At 41.8% G+C, this 23,922-nt stretch overlaps 1 protein-coding gene across 1 annotated transcript in view; it reads right to left on the bottom strand.

Moving 5' to 3' along the window:
- Positions 1–19,538, bottom strand: part of FAM81B (family with sequence similarity 81 member B) — a 52,164-nt gene extending 32,626 nt beyond the window's left edge. Inside the window, exons 1-4 of the mRNA XM_025866797.2 lie at positions 19,381–19,538; positions 18,846–18,943; positions 15,945–16,009; positions 2,465–2,708 (exon numbers count right to left, since the gene is read on the bottom strand). Of these exons, the coding sequence (XP_025722582.1) occupies positions 2,465–2,708; positions 15,945–16,009; positions 18,846–18,943; positions 19,381–19,390 (417 nt within the window). The 5' untranslated portion in view covers positions 19,391–19,538. The remainder of the gene's footprint in view (positions 1–2,464; positions 2,709–15,944; positions 16,010–18,845; positions 18,944–19,380) is intronic.
- Positions 19,539–23,922: the final 4,384 nt, after the last annotated feature.

Genomic DNA, 23,922 nt, shown 5'->3' with positions numbered 1-23,922 from the left:
TCATGACATACATCAATATAGATTTTAGAAAAGTAGATTAAAAATATAAATAAAGAGTTCAGCCATAAAAATAACAGATAATAATGGTGATTATTTCAGTTCTAAATGAAGACATTTCATTTCGATTCTTAAAACTAATGAGAGAAATCTCAGAGCAAAATATTGGAATGTTTAACCTTATGTAAAACATGATAGAAACATTGTAAATATAGCTAAGGTGTAAACAACAAACTGGAAAAACATTTATAACAAACGTTATTGCCAAGGATTTCAGTTCTGTGCTACAATCAGCATGCACTTGTTGGTGAAAGCCAATTATGCCTATCTTTTCCCATCTTTGTGTTTGGTGTTTTGGTGTTTGAAATCAATCATAGTGAGAGTATTAACACCATGGAAATAGGCAAATGCTACAAACCAAGTTTTATCCTCCAGAAAATATTTGACTGCTTATTGTTAAACATTTGCCAAGGTACCACCAACTCTTGTCCTTAATTAATAAAAAAAATCTCATCAAATCAATAAGAATTAAAAAGCACTAAAACTCCAAAAGATAAATTGGCAAAAGACATTAATAGATGATTGACAGAGAAAATGCAAATGGTTACAGTCACTTTCACAAAGTGAAAAAAAGAGAAAGATCTCATTTCTATCCCATCAATTTAGCAAAGTTAAGACAACAAATCTCAATGCTGTCATGGGCACAGTGAAAAAGCATTCTCATATAATGCTGATGGAAGTGTAAGTAAGTATAAACTTTCCGGAAACCATTTTGGCAACACGCATCAAGAGCTTTTACAGTGTTCACACCCTGGAGTTCCACTTCTAAGAATATATACTATGGAAAGAAGCCAAATACAGACATACATTTATGCACAAAGATATTTTAATATTAAGATAATAATTTAGGAAATCATGGTGTAAGCACCATGCAAAGAACCTTTAATGACATGTGAGAGTTTATGATATAATTTTATATTAAAGATTGTGCTTACAAATGTAGTCTCAGCCTCCTGAATGGAATATGTGGAAGGACTTGAGGGAAATAACTCTGGATGTTTGTAGAGATTGCCATTTGTTGGTGGAATTATGAGAATTTTTCCCCCCAAAGTTTTAACATTTTTTCCTAAGTTTTCACAATAATCTATAATGAACAAATATTGCTTTTATAAGTTGATGGGAAGAACACAAGAAAGCAATGTTTTATGTAAAATTATTTCTTGAGTTTAAATTAATTTTAAAATTTGTAATTAGCTGCCAGCTTGAAAAACAGATAATTTGATTATGAAAAGGAATAAGCAACTTAAGTGTTACAATTACGGTTGATTAAAAACAATTTTTTTCATTCCTTTCAAAAGCCCAAGTCCAGCTTCAGCTCACTCTCAAGCCCATCTTGCTGGGGCTGACCTGGCTAATGAGTTCAAGTTTTTAAAAAAATACTCATGTAGCATCTATTTCTCTGTAAAGTGCCTGGCACTCTATAGTCTTAGTTATTTACTAGAGGTAGCCTATCAGTTTCTTCTTGATAATGTTTTAACTATGTTATCTACAGACTTTAAAATATTTTCTAATTCAGTTTACTACACAGACCAGTCCTCCTCATTTTCCCTATATATCCCAACCCCTTAACAGCATTGCAAATATTTTGAGATTTTACAGTTTTTAGAAAATGTTTTGTCCTTTTTTCAGAGCTAATCTACAACAATCAATTATTCTAGGAAAAGAAACTCTTAGCAAGATTTCTAGAGATCTGGAAACTTTCCCCCCTTAATGTGAAGAGTATTTTATTGAGGTATAATTAGTATGTATTAAAAGGTACAAATCAAAGTGTATATCTGGATGGATTTTGACAAATATAATCAACCATGTAACAACCACCCAGATCAAAATATAGAACATTCTAGAAGCATTTTGATATTTCTGAGAATGCTATTTTCTTTTTAATTACCAACAAGTTTTGACTTTTAAATTGGTATCTTATTTTAGCACTAGTGCTGTACTTATCTGTCATTATCTCAAAAGCACTGAGTCGCTAACCTCTTGTCACTTTCTTAACACTATTATGCCTAGAAACACCTTTGACCACTTTGAGAAGTGCACTGACTTTTTAGGGGTCAATTCATTATGTGCTAAATACCAATAAAATACCTTCTAAAAGTTCACTAAGATTTTTTGATGATTACATGAAGAGAATCTTGGAGATTTAGATTAAAATGTATCTGACATACTGTTGAACAATTCTCTCTGTTGTCACAGAATAGACACTAAATGCTTTTTGAATAGAATTTCCTTCTACTCTTTGGCATAAATGAGCAGTTGAAAAGTTGAACTGTTTTCCTCTGGGGCAACATGCTGTAATCACTTAAACTTAAGCCATAGTGTCTCATTTCTATAGTTGAAAGATGATATTGGTGGTTGATAATTGTTGTCAAACGATGATGCGCACATAAGGATAATAAAGAACTACCTCAATATTTTGGCTGAGTTTTTTGACGATGCTGGTGATGGTATGAATGTGGTTTTCCAGTAGCTTCCTGGCAAGCAATTCCTCTTTTCGAAAGCCGTGGGTCCCCTGAAGACAAGCAGAGATGTCATCCTTGATGCGGAAGGCTTGTTCAAGGAGGAAAGTGATGGTGCGCTCCTGGTTGTTCAGTCTGTCTTCTAGCTGACTTCTCTGGGTGTTTGGAATCACAGGAAGGAACGAATGACCCCTGGTCAGGAAAAAGAAACAACACCAGGGGCGTTACAAGAATGAGTAGGAGGAGCCAGAAGCAGAACTTGCATCTTCACTTCTACAACAGTCTTGTCTCCCCTGTGAGAAGTTTGGAAGTTGGGGAGGATTCTAAGCCCCTGCCTGGTTAGAATCCTGGTTTGCATCTCATCTAAGAAGATCTGACTTCTGCCTTGGTCTTACGTTACACATTTTTCACGTTTCCTAAGCAGGAATCATTTCATACTTTACCCGCTATTCTAACAAGCCAGTTGGATCCATATAAATTTAATGCCTGAAAATTCCAGATTGAAGAGAGTGTTGCCTTCTAAGGTGGGAGAAATGATAGCTCAAAGGCAGAGATTCACAAAAGAATCAGAAGTTCAGCGAAAAAGTAAACACAGTAAATTAGAAAAAGAAATCAAAAGGCTAGGGCTCGTTAGTATTAGGGTAAAGAAAAATGTAAGATCCCGATAGCCTCTACTGGCATTACTATATTCCTCTTTCCCTCCACAGATAAGCTTCTTAAAGGACAAGCTACTTTTGTTTCGTCCTTTGTTTTTTTTTCCTTTATTGAATTTACTTTGCTTGTTTTTGTGACCTACTCTCTGAAGAAAGGAAATGAGTTACACAGTTCCTCAGGAGTAAAATTTCCTGGGCTCACTATGGTCTTGACCAAAATGCTGACCTGTCGTGACTGCTGGCTTCCTATCCTCCTCCCTCCTAAAACCTTGGAGGATCTAGAAAGGAAACTTAGAAAACTGTGAAAAACCCTTGTGCTGTGGGGATTATTTTAAGCTGGTGAATGTGTATGGTAGGGTGGTGTATTGGGTGCCATTATGTGCCCCCCAGCTTCCTTTTTGGGAAGGAGGGGCTTATTTCCCCCAAGCATTGGGAGGGCTGCCAGTTTGACAGACCTCAGCTAACAGCTTCTCTGGGAACAGCCTTGGTGAAGAGAGTCACTTTTGCCCAGCGCTATGCCCACTTCCTGGGGCAGCTTGAACTTAGCGATAGGTCAATGTGTGAGAATGAAGGTTTGGCACGCTTGCTCTATCTCAGAACAACTTGGGAGGACTGTCCCAGCTTCAGAGCTCCCTGTGGAATCGTATCATGATACTTTTCTTTCTTCCCAATTCTGTTTCCTTCCCTTCCTGGCAGTGACCCCAGAGCACTCCATGTGAGCCTTCTGTTCCCCAATCTCCATCTCAGAGCCTGTTTCGTAGGCAAGCCAACCTCAGTCAGATGGCTCCTCAGGCCTGGGGCAAGAGATAGCTCAGGGAGGCTAGGGGAGAGTCAAATGGGGAAGAAAAACTGGTGTAGGTCTGCTTTTGCTTCTTCCCCTTGATAGCCTTGGGACAAATGCCCTATTTGTGTGAAATTTCAGATTCTTGTTTAAGTGTCCTCAAGAGTCAGATCAGGCAAGGCAGAAGGCCTGCGTTGGTAAGAACCTGAAACAACAGTAACAAAAAACTTGGGGAGCAACTGACCTTGGGCCTTTGTTTTTACACCGTCCTACTCACAGGCCCCAGGGGTGGAAAAGCAACTGGTCTCCTACTGTTACTTCTTCCTGAGGAGCACAGGTGAAGACCTGACAGGGCAAGTTATTTTGTAAGATGAGGAGTGGTTGATTGTGGTTTTACTGTGCCTGGGGCTCATCCACACCCTGCCCCCTGAGTTTACTGAAGCTGACAGTCCCCAGGGAAATTAATTCATGGGCCAAAATAGCAAGACATTTGAGGAGCACAGTCTTTTCCAAAACCAACTAGCCCACAAATAATCTGCTGGGTTAGATTCCCATGTAAGAGAAATAGTAAGATATATGCAACAAGACATTTTTTATTTATATTTTAATTTTTTTTTAAAGATTTTATTTATTTGCTAGAGTGAGAGAGAGAGAGCACAAGCAGGGGGAGTGGCAGTCAGAGGGAGAGGGAGAAGCAGACTCCCCCGCTGAGCAGGGAGCCCCACTCGGGACTCGATCTCAGGACCCTGGGATCATGACCTGGGCTGAAGGTCAGATGCTAAATGGACTGAGCCACCCAGGTGTCCTGACAAGACATTTTTAAAAAGGCTAGTAAACAATAGAAAAAGGGAAGATGTTAGCAGAATGAAAACATAAAAAAGTAAAAAAGTAGAAATATTAGGCATAAAAATTATAATAGTCTAAATAAAGAAAAAAGATGGGATAAATATGACAGGAAATAGCTGAAGGATGAACTAGTGATTTGGGAGACCGGAATGAGGAAATTTACCAGACAGAAGAAAGGGTCACACAATTCATATATGTCAGGGTCAAAATTTGAAACTCATCAGTGTGACTCCAAAATCAAATGTTAAGCTTAACTCTCCTATATTCCTATAATTCCAAGAGATAATAAGCAGAAGCAGGGGACACAATTTGATTAATGCTACTCATGGGATCTGTTAGAGTGGCAGCAGAAATGACACATAGACACATAGAAGTGTCCCTAGGCTCCAAATCCACTCTTTCCCGAGTTCTTTCTTCCTTTCTTGGTCCTGGCCACTATTATCTCCTCTACTTCTGTGTCTGAACAAAAAGTGCATCTTCTACATAGCAGCTAGAGTGGTCTTCTAAAAGTCTAAGACCCTCCAATGGCTTATCCATTTTCTGAGAATAAAATCCTTGCTCTCATTTCCAACCTCAGCTCCTCCCACTCTTCCATCCATTCACTCTTATTCAACCACATGGATCTTCTTTCTGTCCCGCAAACATGCCAAACTAGTTCCTCACCCAGAGCCTAGGCTCTTGCTGTTCCTGCTGCTTGGAATGCCCTTCCCTGCAGTCACTTCATGGTCGCCTCGTTCTCATTGTTTTTATCTCAAATCCAGTATCCCCTCCTCAGACAAGTCTTCTCCTCAGTCACTTTTGTTCTTTCTTTTTTAAAAATTATTTTTATTATTTATTTGTCAGAGGGAGAGAGAGGGCACAAGCAGGGGGAGCAGCAGGCAGAGGGAGAAGCAGGCTTCCCACTGAGCAAGGAGCCCGATGCGGGACTAGATCACAGGACTCTGGGGATCATGACCTGAGCAGAAGGCAGATGCTTAACCGACTGAGCCACCTAAGCGCCCTTCCTCAGTCACTTTCTATCATCATACCCCATTTCATCTTCTCCCCAGCATTTGTCATTATCTAAAATTATCTTCCTTGTGTTATTTTCTGCCCTCCATCACTAGAATAAAAACTTCCTGTGGGCAGGGGCTTTATCTAACTTGTTCTCCACATGGTCTCCAACACTGAGAAGGGTGCCTGACATGAAGTAGGTAGTCAATAAATATTTGTTGACGGTTTTTTCTAGCTAGACTGTTTGTTCCCTTAAGGCTGAGTTGTTGGAAATTGGGGGGGGCGGGAATGGTGCCGTAAAGGTACAGGTTGGGAGAGCCCCAAGGTTTACAGTTTCTTCTCTTGGGCAGTATAAAGTAGCCTCAGCCTCAGCCGAGGTGAAGCTCCTCTTTCCTTTCCCCTGCACAAAGAAGGCTTTGCTGAGGATTTCATTAAATTCCCTCTACCACTCATTTGGCTCAAAACGTTCTTCTGGAAAATTACCAAATGGAGCCTCATATATATGTAAAATCCATTCCTCTAAAACACCAGCATGCTGACAGTGCTCCCCTGGATGGGCTGTGTGAGTCACAGGCAGAAGGGAAGAGGGTGTCGGGCCCTGCTGATGGTGACACATAGCCTAGTGGCAGACTGCACATTTACTTGCAATCTTCCTTGAGCGAGTGTTTTATCTGGTCTCTTCACAACCTGCAGCCTGCATGTGCCAGTAAAAGAGTGTTTGGTCCCTAGACTTCCACCCCATACAGACACTTGTGAATGATGCTGCATTCCTCTCAAAATTGAGTATTTGTGTACTCTTAGGTGTTCCCAGTGTGGCACACATTGTTGGTTAACTCCTCGTAGCCACCCTGCCAACCCCCACTGCTTCTGCCTGATTTGGTTCATCCTCCCATCCGCCATGTCCTTCAGCGGGGCACGTGAATCATGGTGGTCTCCTTCTGGGTTGAGATGCAAGTGGTTTAAGTAGAAGCATGTGAAGCAATTCTGGCCAGTCCAGTGAAAGGGGAAACCTCTTGTGGGGTTTCTGGGTAAGGTTTCTTTGCTTTCGAGAAGAGATACATAAGAAGGAACTTCCCACTTGTTTGCTGGATGTTGTCACATCTGTATGTGATGTCTGGAGCTGCTGAAGCCATCTTGTGATCATGAGGGAGAATACGATGGCAGGGAGGAAGGACAGGAAACACCTACTTGATGATGTTAAGCCTCTAAATTAACCAAACTCTAGATTTATAAAAATGTGAGCTAATCAACCATTTTGGTTGGAGTTTGTGTTATGTGTAGCTGAAAGCACTGTATCTATAATAGTCTACCAATAAAAATGACAGTTGAAATAAAAAATACATCAGTAAGTATTTACTAAATATCTACTCTAGTCCATGCTTAATATACAGTGTTCTGTCCCTCAAGAAACTTAGTCTAATTCAGTATTTCTCATAAAGAAACTTGAACTAGTATGATGAGGGTGGGGAAGGGAGGGAAGTTGTTACAATGAAGATTGTACCACAGATTCGTTCAATCATGGTCTGGAAGGTTGGGAGGGACACCGCAAGAATACATATTTGAAATAAACACTTAGGTGTTTCTAAATGTCTTCTAAATATTGAGCGTCACTGATTTATTTAAGATGGGTCATGTGAATTAGTGAATGTTACAAGGCAGAATAGAATGAAGTGCTGATGTGTAAAATAGAGAATGAGCTCTCAAGTCAAGTGGGTAGTCAGAAGCAGTTTCCAAGGTGGTAGGCAAGATAGACCGAGGGTAGAATATGGGTTCCACCATTGACCAACCAAGTGTTTCAGTTGAATTCATCCTTCAGTGGGGCTACCAGGCCTACTTGGCTGTATGGTTGTGAAGCTCTGTATAGTTCCTGTGAGAGGCACATGGTAGGGGTGGCGAAACCAGTGCCACGGAACTGCAGGCTTATGAGGAGCCCACGTTCACTCACTCTTCGGGGGGTGCTGTTGGCTGGTGTCAAGACTGAATCCAGAGAGAGTATGAGGCATGAGACAGAAGCCAGCAGAGGGGCCAGGGGCACGGGGCTGCCGCCTCTGCTCAGATGCCAGTCTGTGGTCCTGCCTGTCATGATGGGCTCCATGATGTTGCTGTTTGGTACACCGAAGGAAGCCTCTAGGGAGGCGGCACCTGCTCTATGCAAGTATATTTTCCTGCAACCCTGGGGACATTAACTGACTTATATAAATGATGGACTCTATGGTTTCTTTTAGCTTTTAAAGTTTATTTTTAGAAGTTATTTTACACTTAAACGGAGAGCATTCCTTTTTGAAATTTCTTTTCATGCTTAAGGTTTACTATAGATGGGGAGTTTTATTATTATTTGTTCATGATGCTTAATGAAGCACCAGATAATGCCCTGTTTAGTTCTCTTTACATGATTCCTGCAAGATAAACATAGAGCTCGTATATTTTTCCACTTCCATTACCGTAACAAGAGAGAAGACTGTTTTGCGATTGAGCTTTCTAAATCAACCACCAGAAAAACACACACAGGAACGTTCTCAGTCTTCTAAGAAAGATTCCTGATACCTTGGTTCAAAGCCTGAGATCATCCGAAAGGTTAAAAACTGAATAACAAGATGTGGCCACTCTGATTCTTTCAGTAAGTTAAAAACAAAAACAAGCCCACTGTTTCATTAGTATGTTATATCAGTGGGACTTATATCTAAATTTAACTGCGAAAGTAAAGAAATGACTGAATATTCCAGACTAGTCCAGATGGAGCTACTAACCACAGGAGAAAGAATTCCCAGGGGGCCTTTTCAGAGAGCTATTTGGGCTTTCCATAAATCATTGATTATGGAGCTGACAACGGAATCTGAACAGATTTTCCACAAACTCCGAGTTCTGTTTCTCTGAGGCTCCGTGTGACTTGCACCAGCTGTGTCATTGCTGACAGATGCGTCGGCACAGAGAACCTCTCACTTCTCTGCCTGTTCTGTTCCTGTGAATAGAGCACTACATTTACTTAGGAGATTCTGATAACCGTCTTGGCAACCTGTAATACTCAAGATGCAAAAGTTTGAGAGCTGAAAGCCTTTTCTAGAACAATGATGAGAACTGAAGACAGTTTTCATTTTTGTGAAATCTATGATGACTAGCTCCATTCTTGGTGCCTAGAGTCCTGCAAAAAACGTACATATACAGTGACATTTTAGGGAACATTTTGAGGCCTCACAAAAATAACCTGTAAGTGAATGTGGAACAATGAAATTGAAAAGATGTTTTCCGTGGTTTCTCTGTTGCTTGTATCTAACCACCCTGGCGAATGGATTTTGGCAGCTAGAGAAGCCTCCGTTGCTGAGTTTTACGTAATACTGAATGCTCTAGGGCCCTAAGGGAGGCAACTCCGGTTTCATGGGTACAATCTGGGAAGAGGCCGACCAAAGCCGATAGGGTTGTGCCAGTGCGAGGTCTGCATGGAAGAGCCTGGAAAGGACAGGACTCTAAATAGGGATGTAGCTGAGAAGAGATTGGAGAAGGAGACCGGTTGTGGATAATTTCTAGTGAAAAGTTATACTGTATGAGGGAAACACCTCACGTTAGTAAAATTTTCAATGAAATTCCAGAATGAATGATACACCTGGGGTGATTGGCTTTCTTGCGGGAGGCATTCAGGGGTTCCGGAGTGTCTGTGTGAATGGAGATGTGATAGGTTGCACTTACAGGCAAAGCGTGTGCAAACTGCAGCAGCAAATGGTTTTGATGATATTTGGACTTCTTATCGCACTTTGTAGCGTTTTTGTGACACTTTTCCATATTGCCTGGCTATTTGGGGGGGGGGTGTATGTGTTGTCTATGGGAGTCTCCAGGGTAAAGAACACTATATTTGGAATCTGAAGACTGGGGTTCAGGCGCTGTCTCGGCCTTTTACTATCTCTAGCCTTCCTTGGGTTGCCCTTCCGTCCTTGCGTCGTCCTGTGGAGACCAGGGCTCCCGCCCGACCCAACTGCTTGAAGGATATCAGTTTACTTAATGTACTTGGAGTGCTTTGTAATGCCAATAAGTGTCTTTTACATACGTTCTTACGATGATTATTAGTAATTATTAGATGGAATTACGGGCTGCATTGTCTCCCCACCAGAAGGTATGTTGAAGTCCTAACTCCTGGTACCTCAAAATGTAACCATTTGGAAATAAGGTCATTGCAGATGTAATTAGTTGGGATGATAGGACAGGGTGGGCCCATAATCCAGTGTGACTGACGGCCCTATAAGAAGACGGCCATGGAAAGATGGAGACACAAGGAGACTACCAGGCAAATACGGTGGTAGAGATTGAAGTGATGCATCTAGAAGCCAAGGAACACCAGAGATTACCAGCGGTCACCAGAAGCGAAGAGAGAGGAATGAAACAGATTCTCCCTCAGAGCCCTCAGATGAAACCAGCCCTGCCGACACCTTGATTTCAGACTTCTGACCTCCCATTGTGAGGCAATAAATATCTGTTGTTTTAAGCTACCCAATTTATGAGACTGTGTTATGGCAGCCCTAGGAGAGATGGTACATAACTTAAGGGAAGTTCCTAACCCAGGACGAATGTAAGGAACTTATTATTACACAATCTTATTTCCATATAATGCCTATGGTCGACATGTCACTTCCATAAAAATTATTTCATTTCATCCCCACCACTACATAGGTAAAATTTTTCTCAATTCGGATGGAATCTGAGGCTTGGAGATTGGCAGTAACTCGGCTGGGAAACGTTGTAAACTGCTATTTTTGACTCTTTTTTTTTTCCTGCATCGCAGCAACTTGGCTTAGACCAATCAGTAGCTCTTCCTGTTACATTGTGTTTTCTCAGGATACATTATGTATCTACCAGTCACCTTTCCTCGGCTTGAGTTGCATCTCTCCCTGGAGTTCTAAGGGTCCTCTCTGAGGCCCAGAGGCTGGAGGGGCTCCCTCTCTGCTCTAAAGAACCGAGTCCAGCCTCAACCTGACCCCAGCACAGTTCTCTCGCTTGGGCAGAAGCTCCTACGTGTGGCAAGAATCCAGAGGGCCTCCTGGGGGTTGGGGGAGGTACTGAGTTTCATCTGGGCAGCCCCTACCCTAACCAATGTGGCAGGGGGGTTGCTGTGGGTCATGCCCAATTACTATAGCTCTGTCCACCCACAGCCAGAGTCTCACCCATCACAGCAAGGGGCTAGAGATGGAATCTAGAAGATGCCAGAGACGAGTAAGAGACTGCACTGAGGCTGACTGATGGTGGTGCCTCCCAGGCACGGCTAAGATGCCGGGAGTCCAGGCTGGCCACACCTCACAGAGGCACCCTCATGGAGGAAGACCAGAAGTCTATGGTCGTATCACATCTTTCATGCTCCAGGGTTGGGCTGCAGGTGAAATGTCCCGAGGTGTTGCATGTGTGTGTGTGTGTGCGTGTGCACACACACATGTACTGAGCGGATTGCTGGCAGGGCCTGTGGAAATCTAGACATAGATTTCTGGGTTAGAATCTTGGTCCTGTCATAGTATTGTGTGTGGACAAATATTTGACTCCTTTGAACCCCAGGGTCTTTGTCGTTAAAATAGTGACACTCTCCCTCTGTTAGGGTTGTTGAGAGGATGAACTGAGGAGATTGCCCTGGCCCAAGAGCTGGAAGCTTTGGCAATGAGTATGGTCAGTGGGGCCAGGGAGCTGTGCCGGGTGCAAGAGGGTTTGCCAGGTCGTGGAATCCTTGCTAACAAACCCAGAGGGCCCGCCTTCGCAAGCTGTGTAGGCTGCTTTGAACTTTCTTTCCTGGGAGCTGGTGGCCTTCATGGATGGATAGGACGTTGCAAAATAAAACCCAAAAGATATCCAAGGTAACATGACCTAGCCCATAGAAAGCTCAGCCAACAGTGTTTGGTCTTTCTTTCTCCTGACCTTCACTGTAAAATATCTGTCTTCCTCATATAGCAAGAAAAGCAGTGCATCATGGGGATATAATAAAATGTCTGCCATGGTGCAGAGGGAAAACTGTGAAAATAAATACTTCCCCCTAGACCCCTAATGCCATATTCTACTCACCAAGAGAGATCATCAGTCATGTCTTATTTTGCCCATTTCACTTACTGATAGTTTTATGGATCCAAATTTTAAATACCCTTCTTTGGCTGTCAGCCAGACCCCTCATCTTCCCAGAGGGTACTCCTGAGAGAACTCACGAGATACACACTGGCTGTAGCCCAGCCTGGACAACTCCTCAGTACCAAACAACTTCATTTCCCTGGCCCGGGGGCATGATACTTCAGGTTTATACTTTTCTCTTTTTCATTCCAGCCATCTTTGCCCCCATGCCTTGGAAACTTTGCTCTTCGCACACACGTCTACACAGCCAGCTCCCTCATCTCCTGATTTTTTGCTCACATCGGACTTCTCAGCAAAGCCTGCCTTGACAGGTTATCCAACACTGTGTATCTCTTCCTCCTGCTCGAATGGAATCTCCACGAGGCCGGGAGGCTTAGTCTGTCTTGTTCCCTGATGACTCTCTAAGTGCCTAGCACATAGTAAATGCTCAATAAGTGTTTGTAAAGTGAATAAAAGGTAAATAACCAGTTTTAGAAGACCAGAGAATTTTAGGGATGGAAGAGACCTTAGGAATTATTTGATTCAGAGGTCAGAATTTTTTTTTTCAGTAGGGTCAATTGAAGAAAAATAAAAAAGAGATTTATCGGCAGCATTTGTTTTCTATTCAAAATTAAATCCCATGGGGGAATAATCTATGTTCTTAAATCTTAGCCACTTATGTTATGACATAAAAGAATGTTTATGAGAAATTGTGAACAGAGTTGAGAAGTAGCAAACAGAGGTGGCTTTCTAATCTGCATCCTGGAAATGAAATCTGGATCTGATTGTGAACACAGACAGCCCTTGGACTTCGGCTGCTCACCATCACTTAAAACTCCACCCCATTTTACAGAAGAGGCAGAGACTGCCCACAAAGAAAAGACATTTTCTTTTTCTCAAGGTCCCATAGCTAATTAGAGGCGGATTTAAGAGTGGACCTGAGGTGCCTGGCCTCCATGCCGTGCTCCTTCTGCCAGCAGAAAAAAAAAGAAGAAAAAGAAAAAAGACTTTGGTGCCTTCCTGTTCAATCAAGCTTAAATAAGCATGGGCTACCCTGTCATTGTGAATTAACAAACACATGTGGCAATCATAATTATTTACTGCCTTTAATATAATGTCACCATAATTGTCCTATAAATGATTGCAAGCATTCCGCCTCCCCCTGCCCCATGGATTATTAATATGACCTAACATTTAACAAGTACTAATAATGTGTGGGTGTAGCTCCAACTGCCTGAGGCTGAGCAGAGCCCTGTAAGCACTCGGTCCTGCCAGTCATTTTAATGTGCAAACCTTCTTCACAGCGTGAATCTTTGCTGGATTTTTACTTTTTTTTTGGTTGTGGTTAGTGTTTGGTTTTTTGTATTTCCTATAAATGTTCCCATATAGATTTATAAGGCAGAACCTCTGCAAATATGTAATATATATTCAGGCAGTTTAATGAGTTGATAATGACTTTTGCTTGTGTAAGTACCTTGTTTGCATATCAATAAATTTGTTGCTGCTCACTGACTACTATGGCTTGAAGGATGAAGCAATTTTTAAAAATTTGTTGTTTTTCTGTTTATTTTATTGGATTCGACCTGTCAGTATAAAGTATCTTCACTGATGATTGAAATGCCCGAGTACCATTTTGCTTTTCCAGTTAATCAGCTACCTAGGAGTCTGCTGCACGAAGCTGACTCTTAAAGATTCAGTTGTTCCCCCATGACTCTCCATTAAGTCTATCAACTATGGTTCCACAGGAATCGATAGTCAATGCACCGCCATAGGCTAGTACTGTAGGGGTAAGGTTATACCATCCCTGCCTTTAGAAAGCTTGCAGCCTGCTCTGGGAGATCACAGGGGAAAGATCAAAAACAAAACAAAACAAAACTATCTCAGGTGGTACATAGAAGTTCTAGATATATGGCTTCGACCACAAGAGAGGGGTTTTGGGGGAGATCAAGGTAGAAATGAATTCCGGGACTAGATAATCTTCATTATGCTTTTGCTTTGAATTAGAGAATATTTCTCCCCCCTTGTCTTAATTTTAGTTTCTCTGGAATCCAAGAAATGGCAAAAATTTCCTTGGATTTCTTTTCAAGATTGTCACCGTCTTCCAGGAATTTGTTCTGTCATCTCCCGGGATGTAGGTCAGCAGCCTGGGCTAAAGAAATCCACTTGGGTTCATCTTGGAATTTGACAGATCAGAAGAATGATTTCTATTTTCCATTTAGCATGCGTGGATTCAGGTAGGAGCAAGAACAAGTCTCCCTTTCTTCCTCGGATGGCAAGGTTAGCTAATATATCCATGTAAAATAATTATTTCTATGCCTACCACATTCATTGTCCTTCACTCAGAAAAAAGTCACTGATCCGAATTGTATTTTTAAACATTAAAATACTGTATTTTTTTAAATTTTATTATGTTATGTTAGTCACCATACATTACATCGTTAGTTTTTGATGTAGTGTTCCATGATTCGGTGTTCGCATACGACACCCAGTGCTCCATCCAATACGTGCCCTCTTTAATACCAATCACCAGGCTAACCCATCCCCCAGCCCCTCCCCTCTAGAACCCTCAGTTGTATTTGTTTTTAAAGATTTTATTTATTTATTTATTTTGAGAGACAGAATGAGAGAGAGAGAGAGAGAGAGCATGAGAGGGGGGAGGGTCAGAGGGAGAAGCAGACTCCCCGCTGAGCAGGGAGCCCAATGTGGGACTCGATCCCGGGACTCCAGGATCATGACCTGAGCCGAAGGCAGTCGCTTAACCAACTAAGCCACCCGGGCACCCCCCCTCAGTTGTATTTTTAAACATTAAAAAAATCCTTTTCCTTTGTTTGGTTTCATTTTCCCTAAATTATGGCCTTATTGTCATATGAGCAAATACAAGTTATGGGCAGCATGAAAAGAGGAGCTGAAATACTGTGGCTGAAGTATTTGTGGTGTGCTAATTCAATTGGCTAAGGATCAGGGAAACTCTTAATTGTGAACAGATTGTAATAAAAATCTGTGAGTTTAAAATTTTTATCATCTTCATTGTTAAAGGTAATATAAAAAATAAAAATCCAGTATTTAGACTTTTCTCATTGACTCATTTCATTTGTTTGCTAAATTTCTTCTGTGGTCATAATATATATTTTAGGATCAGAATTATTTTATCTTATTTTTTAAAAATCTTATTTATTTATTTATTTGAGGTGGGGGCATGAGTGGGGTGAAGGCAGAGGGAGAAGCAGACTCTCCACTGAGCAGGGAGCCCAATGCAGGGCTTCATCCTAGACTTCCAGGATCAGGACCTGAGCCAAAGGCAGGTCCTTAACCAACTAAGCCACCCAGATGCCCCAGGATCAGAATCATTTTAAAGTTACAGTGGGTCCGAGGGATCTTCTAATCTAACCTCTTTGTTCGGCAAATGAAAGAGCCAAAGCCAAGAGACATTATGGGACTGACTGAGGTCATATAGAGATGAAATCCCAAGTGCCCTAAAAACATTAATTGTTGCCTCAGACCAAATCCTTCCTCGACATGCAAAATAGAAAACAACTCAATTGAATATGCATTGCCTCTGTGATGCCACCTTTACCAACTGGAATTCAAGGGTCTTTCGGACACTGTATATGTATCAATAATGTGTCATATTCCCATGCCCACAGAGTTGTCCCTCTTCTGCAGACCTTCCCTGGATGAGGTCCAGGTGTGGCACTGTAAGCAGCAAAAACAGAATTTTCTGATGATTCATTTAATATACTTAAAAATTTCTGAGTTTTTATAACAAAATCCTAATAGATTAATTTGGTGTATTTTGAAAGTCATAGTTAACTCTATGTGATCTTTTCATATGTCATTCATTGCCTATGTTGTATGATTCATAATCTATAGGAACCTATGGAAGTTACTTAAAGAGGAGGCTATAAAATGGGCTTGTTTGGTCAAAGAGAAAAGAATAGCATAGAGAGGGTCATCTGAAGTTGCTTATGCAGTCTCTTCTGAAAGCAGAGAATCCATTTATATGAACTCAAAGATCTTAGGCACTTTAATCTCTAGCTGAATCATTAAATATAGTAAATAGTTGAAATGGGTTGCACTTTACAGACTTACGTGTCAACATACTGAACTAGATCTGTAGAATTCTTGGTTGACATTGTGGCAGGAGATAATCTTACCTAAAACAAAGGTCATGGGTTTAAAATGTATCATCAGCTACTTTATAGGTAAGTCTTACCGATCTTATTTTTATATAAATATTTTAATTTTAAACAAAATATATACTATAGACCCATCAGCCCAGTTAAACTTACACATGCTCCATCTGTATTTCTAGAGACTAAAACCAAAATCAAGTTAGAGAGCTTCATTTCATAGATTGGTATCACAGGAAAAGCTTTTTGGACAATTCAAAGCCATGGATTATTCTTAGAAAAATTTTAAGTGAAATATCCAATGATTATTGGATGAGTTACTAAAGGAGTTCTCACAGAATGAATTTACTCCAACATGCTAATTTCCGAGGGGAAACAACTAGTTTTCAAAAATGAAGTCCCAAACTAGAAATCTAGTCTATCCAGGTAATTTTGTTTTCTATGAAACCTGGATGTCAGATTATTACAGTCAATGAGAAATGAAGGCAGAGCACAGTTTTGTACATAACTTACTAGTGTTTAACATAGCTGGCCATATGAACTTAACTCATCCAATAACATAGCACTACTAGAAAGTTCCCCTTGTACCAAAGTTCATAATTTAAGAGCATTTCTCGGAGGAAAGAGACTGCCAAATGCACTCACTGTTTGACATATGCTAAAACTGTTTTAAACTCTAATGTTCTTTATTTTTAAGATCAAAAACAGGACACAGACTTATGCTCATTTTAATAGCCCATCACTGAACTGGATTCAATCGGGAGAGTATAAGTGGTATTTTGCCTCAGTTTAAAACTTAAAATAGTTTCCTGGGATATTTTTCTTAGTTTATGTTATTGTATATGATCATGGTGAGCAGAGTAGGTAAGACCCACAAACAGAAATCATTCCTTTTGCAAAACTACCATGTCTTACTTCTTAATTAACACCCAAGAGACTTAAGTGGAAAGCTCTCTCCTCCAGTAAAACTTAAAAAAAAAAAAAAGTGAGTTTATTATCAAGGAAGCTAATAAAGACCACCTGACAATAGTTAGGCTCTCCTGACCCTGCCCACTTGGCGGTGGACAACCAGCACGGCTTAAGGTTGCTCAAAATGGAGCCAGTGACCGCCATGATCATGCTTTAGGCCCTCTCTCCCCATTGCTGAGTGGGAACTGAGGCTCTGAAGCCAGGTCTTCCCCTAGAGGATGGGTACACTGATCCACTGGGCACCCAGGGGTCCATGTTATGGAAACCATCCTAACTACCTACAGAACATGACTGGCCTTCTGCCCTGCTCTGTGTTTTGACTCCAGGTTCGAGCTGGAACAGAGCTGGACCCTGGGCTGCTGGCCTACTCAGTGCTGCTCTTTCTTCTCACCTCTCCATGGTGACCCTGGCCTGGTCTGCCTGTGGTATTCCCTCAGCAACTGGCTGCTCCCTGGCCTTCCATGTTTGGCACCTAGGAGCCCTTTCATTCCCTTTTGTGGAAGGAAAGACTGTGAATATTGTGTCCAAGGACACTGAATTACTAGGTGATTGTCTCCTTCCCCCTTCTCAAGAGAAACAGTTGGATATATCTTTCACTTTTATGTTATTTTTAAGTCTTATGTTGAAGACCATAAATAGCATCCTCTTAAAAACACAGCTACAACTCACATACGTTTAAAGTAACACGTTAGACCTGATAATGGAGGAAAATTTGGAAAAATATAGAAAAGTAAAAGATACAGAAAAAAGAAATTCTCATTGTAATTGTACTACCTACAGAGAGCAAAAGCTGTTAATGTTGCAGCCTGTTTGTTTCCTCTTATATGCAAATTTGGATGTATCTAACATAAGTTTATATGTAAATTTTTCTATCTTTGCTAACTGCATATAGGAGGCAGCTCTGCTTCATCTCTATTCCTACAAGCTAGGCTGTAATTATATAACAATTCTCACAAACAAGTCGGTAGCTCTTCATGGACTTTTTACGTGTGTCAGTTTTCACCTGTTTTATAACAATACTTTAAAATGTTGTGTTCCTTTATGGCCTAACTGGAGCCTATAAAATACTTTCACATATATAATGCCCTATAAGGTGGGAATCATTGTCTTTACTGAAATCCTACCTTATTGCAGAAAGAATTTAAGATGATCATTTTTATAGGCAAGGAATCTGAGGATTAGAGAAGTAGCAGACTTCCTCAAGATCATATAGATGATGATAATAATAATCATATTCTAACGATTGACCGAGTCTCTCTTACTTACTAAACTCTTTATCTTAGTGGTTCATTCAAACCTCACATCTTTGGATGATAGGCCTAATTAGCCCATTTCACAGAAGAGGAAACAGAGAGGTTAAGTAATTGCTGGAAGTCACACAGCCAGTGGGTGCTACAGCCAACAGAAACCAAAATCCAGTGCTTGATACTGTGCTAGCTTTCCAGTGCTCTTTCCATCACCAGAGGCTGCATCCCCTGGTGAAGTCTAAAAATACTGCTTCTTTAAATGTTCTTTTTCACTGATGACAAGTACCAATAAAAGAAACCTATTTAGCTATTCTCTTTTTCATGTTAGAGATAAAGTCTCTATCGTGCATTTATCATAGTTTCTTTTGAATCTTTATAAAAAATAATGATCAAATTTGTGTTCATATTTAGCCCTGCATATTAAAAGTCAGTTCAATGAATGTATTCACATATTGAGACCCTCTCTCTTTTCAGCTTGTGTGGTCACCAGTCACTTTGTCAAAGCAGAACAAACAAGAAATGTAGGTAGAGCGAGAAGATAAACAACTCTTCTAGGACTCCTTAGAACTCTCTGAACAACGCTAAGCTTTAAAGAAGCTGAGCAAAATATTGTATTTTTAGTATGAATGGCTAAAAGTACTTGCTTTCTTTTCTTGGTCATTGACTGAGCCAGGAAGGGGGCCATCAGTTTCCTTCGGCTGTTCCTCTGCAGCTGGGGAGGCACTTTTGTTTACATCTGTAACTAGGCAACCAGAATGCTAAATCAGATCAGGAACTAAGGCAAGTGGATTTTTGCCCTGGTGGTTAAATTTTTTTTTTTTTTTAATTAAGGACAGTTTCTGTACATACGGTGAAGGTTAAGGGAGGCTTCTAATTTATTTTACACTCCCCTCTTCTGTCCTCCCCTACATTAATTCATTAATTCATCACACCCATAGTCAGCTAGAAGAATTTATCATCCCAGGTACTTCCATTAGACATTAGGAAACTTTGTTGAGATGCAGCCACTTAGATCAAAGTGTTATAAAATAATAGGAAATGATTTCTTACTCTATCGTGCTCAAGCCATCCAAGGATCTCCTTTGGGGTTTAATACCTTATTTATATGTAGTAAGAAATATAGGTAAGGTCGTCAAGAATGAGAACTTAGAGACCTTGAATAATCCATGAGATAAATACCTGAGCTCATGATGCTTGATTTTCTGGCTTTTTGATTTTTTGTTGATTTGACTTTTTTGAAAGGGAGCAGAGAGTTTTTTATTTTGTCTTTCAGAAAGCCAAAGCTCTAAGGAAACTTGGTTGCCATCTGACTAAAGTCTTTGTGTTTCTGGGGCATCTCTCCAGGGTGGCTCAGTACCATTGTGACCACAGGAAAGATCTGTGATGTCATTGGGGTTGGCCCTCACACTTTAGGTCAAGTCCCTGGGATTTCAGAGCTTCAAGGGTTTTTCTTAGTGCTCATTGTCATAAAATCACTAGGTCCTTCACCTCCTGGTCCCATTGGGAGGGGATGGGGGTCTTTAGGCTGACATTTCACACCCTTCCCCTGATTTCACCTTCACATTTGATAGGAGACCAGTTTCCATCAAATTAGACAAAGAGAATGAACTGCCACGGAACTCCCCAATCTTCGTCCAAGTGTGCTCGTTCAGGAAGCTAACTCTTGTGGGCCACTAGAGGGAGTCTCACAAAGAATGCAGCAATAATGACAGGTGTACTGGGTCCGGGGCTTTAACTGAATTAAAATATTGAACTTTGGCTTTGTAGAGAAAATTTTGTCCAGTTACTCGGCCAAAAAGATGTTGATTGTTTCAGCTTTGAAATATTTTCCCGAGTTCTGTAATTGGAATCTGCAGATTTTGGTAATACTACCTGGCCCTCATATACAGAAATTATATTATTGGTTGAGTTATTTTTCAAAGTATGGTGCCAGGTTTGCCTTGCTCTGGGGACATGTAATGTTCAGGATGCCAAATGACAAACAGATCCCACAGATAAATACTGCCCATGATTTTTGGCTTCAGCAGTATGTCTTCTAATGTTAAGCTGAGCTCTTAAAACTTAGAAATAACAGGGGTGCCTGGGTGGCTCAGTCGTTGGGCATCTGCCTTTGGCTTGGGTTGTGGTCCTGGGGTCCTGGGATCGAGCCCCACATCAAGCTCCCTGCTCGGCAGGGGGCCTGCTTCTCCCTCTCCCACTCCCCCGCTTGTGTTCCTGCTCTCGCTGTGTCTCTCTCTGTCAAATAAAAAACAAAACAACAACAACAACAACAACAACAAAACCCCCCACAAAACTTAGAAATACAGTATTTCGTGGTTTGTAAGCTGTCCAAAAGGCTCATTACACCATCCTGATCATCATTTTATCAAGCACCATGGGGGACTGGCACACCGTGAGTGACAGCAAGTAGCCACGGATACCAGGAGAGTGGGTTGGAACCCTGACTCCTCAACCGACTGGCTATTTACTTTGGGCAAAATTGCCTCACTTCTTCAAGACTCAGTTTTCTCATCTGCAAAGTGAGCGAATAATATTGATCTCCTAAGGTGGTTGAGAGGATTAAATGCAATGATACACTTAAAGTGCTCAGCTGAGTGCCAGGCTGGGAATCCACCAAAAGTTAGCTATTATTAGTGATTATTTCACAAGGTGGCAATTATCCAAGAAATAGATACAGGGTCTGTGTGAGAAAGGAAAACTGTATTTGACCTTGCTAAGAAACTTCTTGTTTCTCTCTCTCCTTAAATTTGGCTTCTAGTTCACAGCATTTGGCTAGAAAAATGGACTCCAGTGAAATGAGAATCTAACCTCTTTGTTCTCTAAATGGTTGCTCGAACAGTGCACATAACATATTTGTACCATTGGATTCCCACCTGCTGAATGCATATGTAAAATTCTTCCTGGACATCAGCAATCTTCCAAGACCTCTTCTAATCCAGGCCTACCAAGAATAGAGCCTAAAGCACAAAGGCCAATAATGTTCAATTTTGATCTTGAAACCTTAAAAACGACATTGTATGTCTGATATTACTTTAAATATAGGCATGAGGTGGTGGTCAGTAAAGGGTTTGGTGAGTGTTGAGGTTCCGCTGAGACAACTGCTGTGTGTTGTGCACTCCACAACCCCAGGGGGCGCCTTTCACACAATAGCACTCTAGATTTTCATATTTGTTACAAGTTTTCAGGTGTATGTCAAGAAAATACCTTATTCTAACAAGCTCAGTATGTTGGGACAGTTTTCTGATATGTGGAAGTAAAGGGTCTTGAGGAAGGGGCACCTATTTCTTTTTTTTTCCCCTAAGATTTTAAGATTATTTATTTGAGAGAGAGAGAGAGAGGGAGAGCACACAAGAGAGGGGGGGGTTGGGGGGGGCAGAGGGAGAGGGACAAGCAAACTCCGAGCTCAGCTCAGCACAGAGCCCAACTTGGGGCTCAATCCCATGACCCCGAGATCATGACCTAAGCCGAAATTCAGAGTTGGCCGCTTAACTGACTGAGCCACCCAGGCGAGGGGGCGCCCATTTCTAACTCACCACAGAAAGTGTACACGCACTAGGGGCAGCCCCGATCCTGGGTGTCTGTGGAGTGCCATGTCCTCAGCTAACTAGCTTCAACCAGCCCTGGGCCACAGCAACCAGTAGTTGCTGGCAGAGTGTGTCCTGATCAGCTTCCTTTTCCTGTATGTCACCTCCAACCTGTTATCTGGAGTGCCATTAGGCCATCCTTCCTGGAAAGACCTCATTTGGACCTGAGGACCTTTCATCATGCTATTCCAGTTTTACCTGCTTTAGTCTTCTAGTAATCTCTGATGTGTTTAACACAACATTTTAGAAGATGTTCCTCAGTTTCCATCTCATGATTCTTCCGAGGAAGGCAGTGCAGACACAAATATCCCAGTTTTACAGATAAAAATACAAGAAGGCTTGAGATGAGATGAAGTGATGAACATAAGTGAATGGTGAAACCCTGACTGACTAGTCCCCAAGTCGGCTAACCCTTAGCCTTGTGTACCAGCCCTCCTGGGATAACCATACTGGATTCTGCTAAGGGGTGAGTGTTCGACTTCCATTCTGAAGGAGTGCTCAACTCTGAGTCCTTAATGCTCCCTGGCAATTATATCACATTTCCTTTGTCCAGGATTCTCCTCCTCTCCTAGATGGTGCTCCTACTTTCCCTCAGCCCTCAAACGGCCAACAGCTGCTCCCATCCTCACTCTCGGCGCATGACGTTTCCTTTCCACTTGACCAAGAAAACAGAAATTATCAGAAGAGAATTCTGATGAGTCCACACGCTACATCTATAGACCTACGTGCATCTCTGTCCCTAAATTTTGTCTCCGCTCCTGCTTCAACAAATGAACCATCTGTGTTCCTTGCTTAGGCCCATCTCCCAGTTGTCCTTAGGCCCGACTCCCTCTCAACTATTCAAGGGCCCCTCTTCCCTCTCTGCTAGATCATTGCCATCAGCATACGCACATGTTTTTATTCTCCTTCTACCCATCTTAGAACAAACAACCTTCTTTTGCTCCTATATATTCTTTCAACTACCACTTTCGCCCCCTTTTCTGCACCGGAAAACTCCCTGAAAGGCTTGCTCTTATTTTTCTCTTTCTAATTTCTCTGTTTGCTATGGTCTACATTGTACCCGCCTCCCATATTGCTGATGCCCTAACCCTGAATGTGACTGTATTCGGAGATAAGTTCTTTTAGGAGGTAATTAAGGTTAAATGAAATCATAAGGGTGAGGTCCTAACCTGATAGGATGGATGGCCTTAGAGAAAGGGATCGCAGTCTCTCTCTGTCTCTGTGCACACACACTCTGAGGTAAGTGAGGACATAATGAGAAGCCAGGTGGAGGGTCCTCACCAGGAACAGAATCTGTCAGCCCTTTGATCTTGGACTTACCACCTTCCAGAACTGTGAGAAATTAATTTCTGTCATTTCTGCCGCACAGACTATGGTATTTTGTTAGAGCAGCCTGGGCAGACTAAGATGCTCTCGAATCACCGGAATCCGGCTTTCTGTCCCAGGCACCTTCCCCTAAAACTGCCCTTGTCAGAGTCCCCTGTGACTTCTCTGTTGTATGTCCAGGGGTCAGCTCTCCGTCTTCCTGTCACTTGCCCCATCAGCAGCATTTGACATAGTTGAGGGCTGTCTTTTCCTGGAAGCTTGTTCCTTACTTGGCTGCCAGGGCAATGCGTCTCCCAGGGCTCTGCTATTCTTTCTCATGGGCTTCTCATTCATCTCCCTCACCTCTGAATAGTGGATCAATGGTTTCAGTACACTCAGAGCTTTCCTGACCGTCCCATGTCCTGTGAATCAGCCTTGAGCAAACCAGAAAAGCTGATCACCCTACCTGTGAGTGTTGTGCCCCAAGAGCTCAGTCCTTGCACTTTGACACTCATCCCCTTGATGAGCTCACCTAAGCTCATGGTTATAAGCCAGTGATCCCTCAGGTCCCCTTTCCCCCAGAGCTGCCACCCATACAGCCTCCCCCACCACAGTAAATGGCAACAGCTTTTTCCAGTTGCTTGGACCCCAAGCCTTGGAATTTTCCTTTGCTTCTCTTTTCCTTTCAAACGCAAGTTTTGCACCGCCTTAAAAAAAATATCCAGAATGGATCACTTCTCATTGCTTCCTGTGCTGCCCCACGGGTCCAAACTACCGTTGTTTTTCCGCTGGACTATTGCAATGGCTTTCTGAAACCAGTCTCCCCTCTGCC

This window comes from Callorhinus ursinus, unplaced genomic scaffold (genome assembly GCF_003265705.2).
Source record: "Callorhinus ursinus isolate GAN/ISIS: 27379988/994484 unplaced genomic scaffold, GSC_fseal_2.0 scaffold3, whole genome shotgun sequence".
Classification (NCBI taxonomy): Eukaryota; Metazoa; Chordata; class Mammalia; order Carnivora; family Otariidae; genus Callorhinus; species Callorhinus ursinus.
The sequence above is the reverse complement of the archived record's forward strand: the minus strand, read 5'-3'. Positions and strand labels throughout refer to the sequence as shown.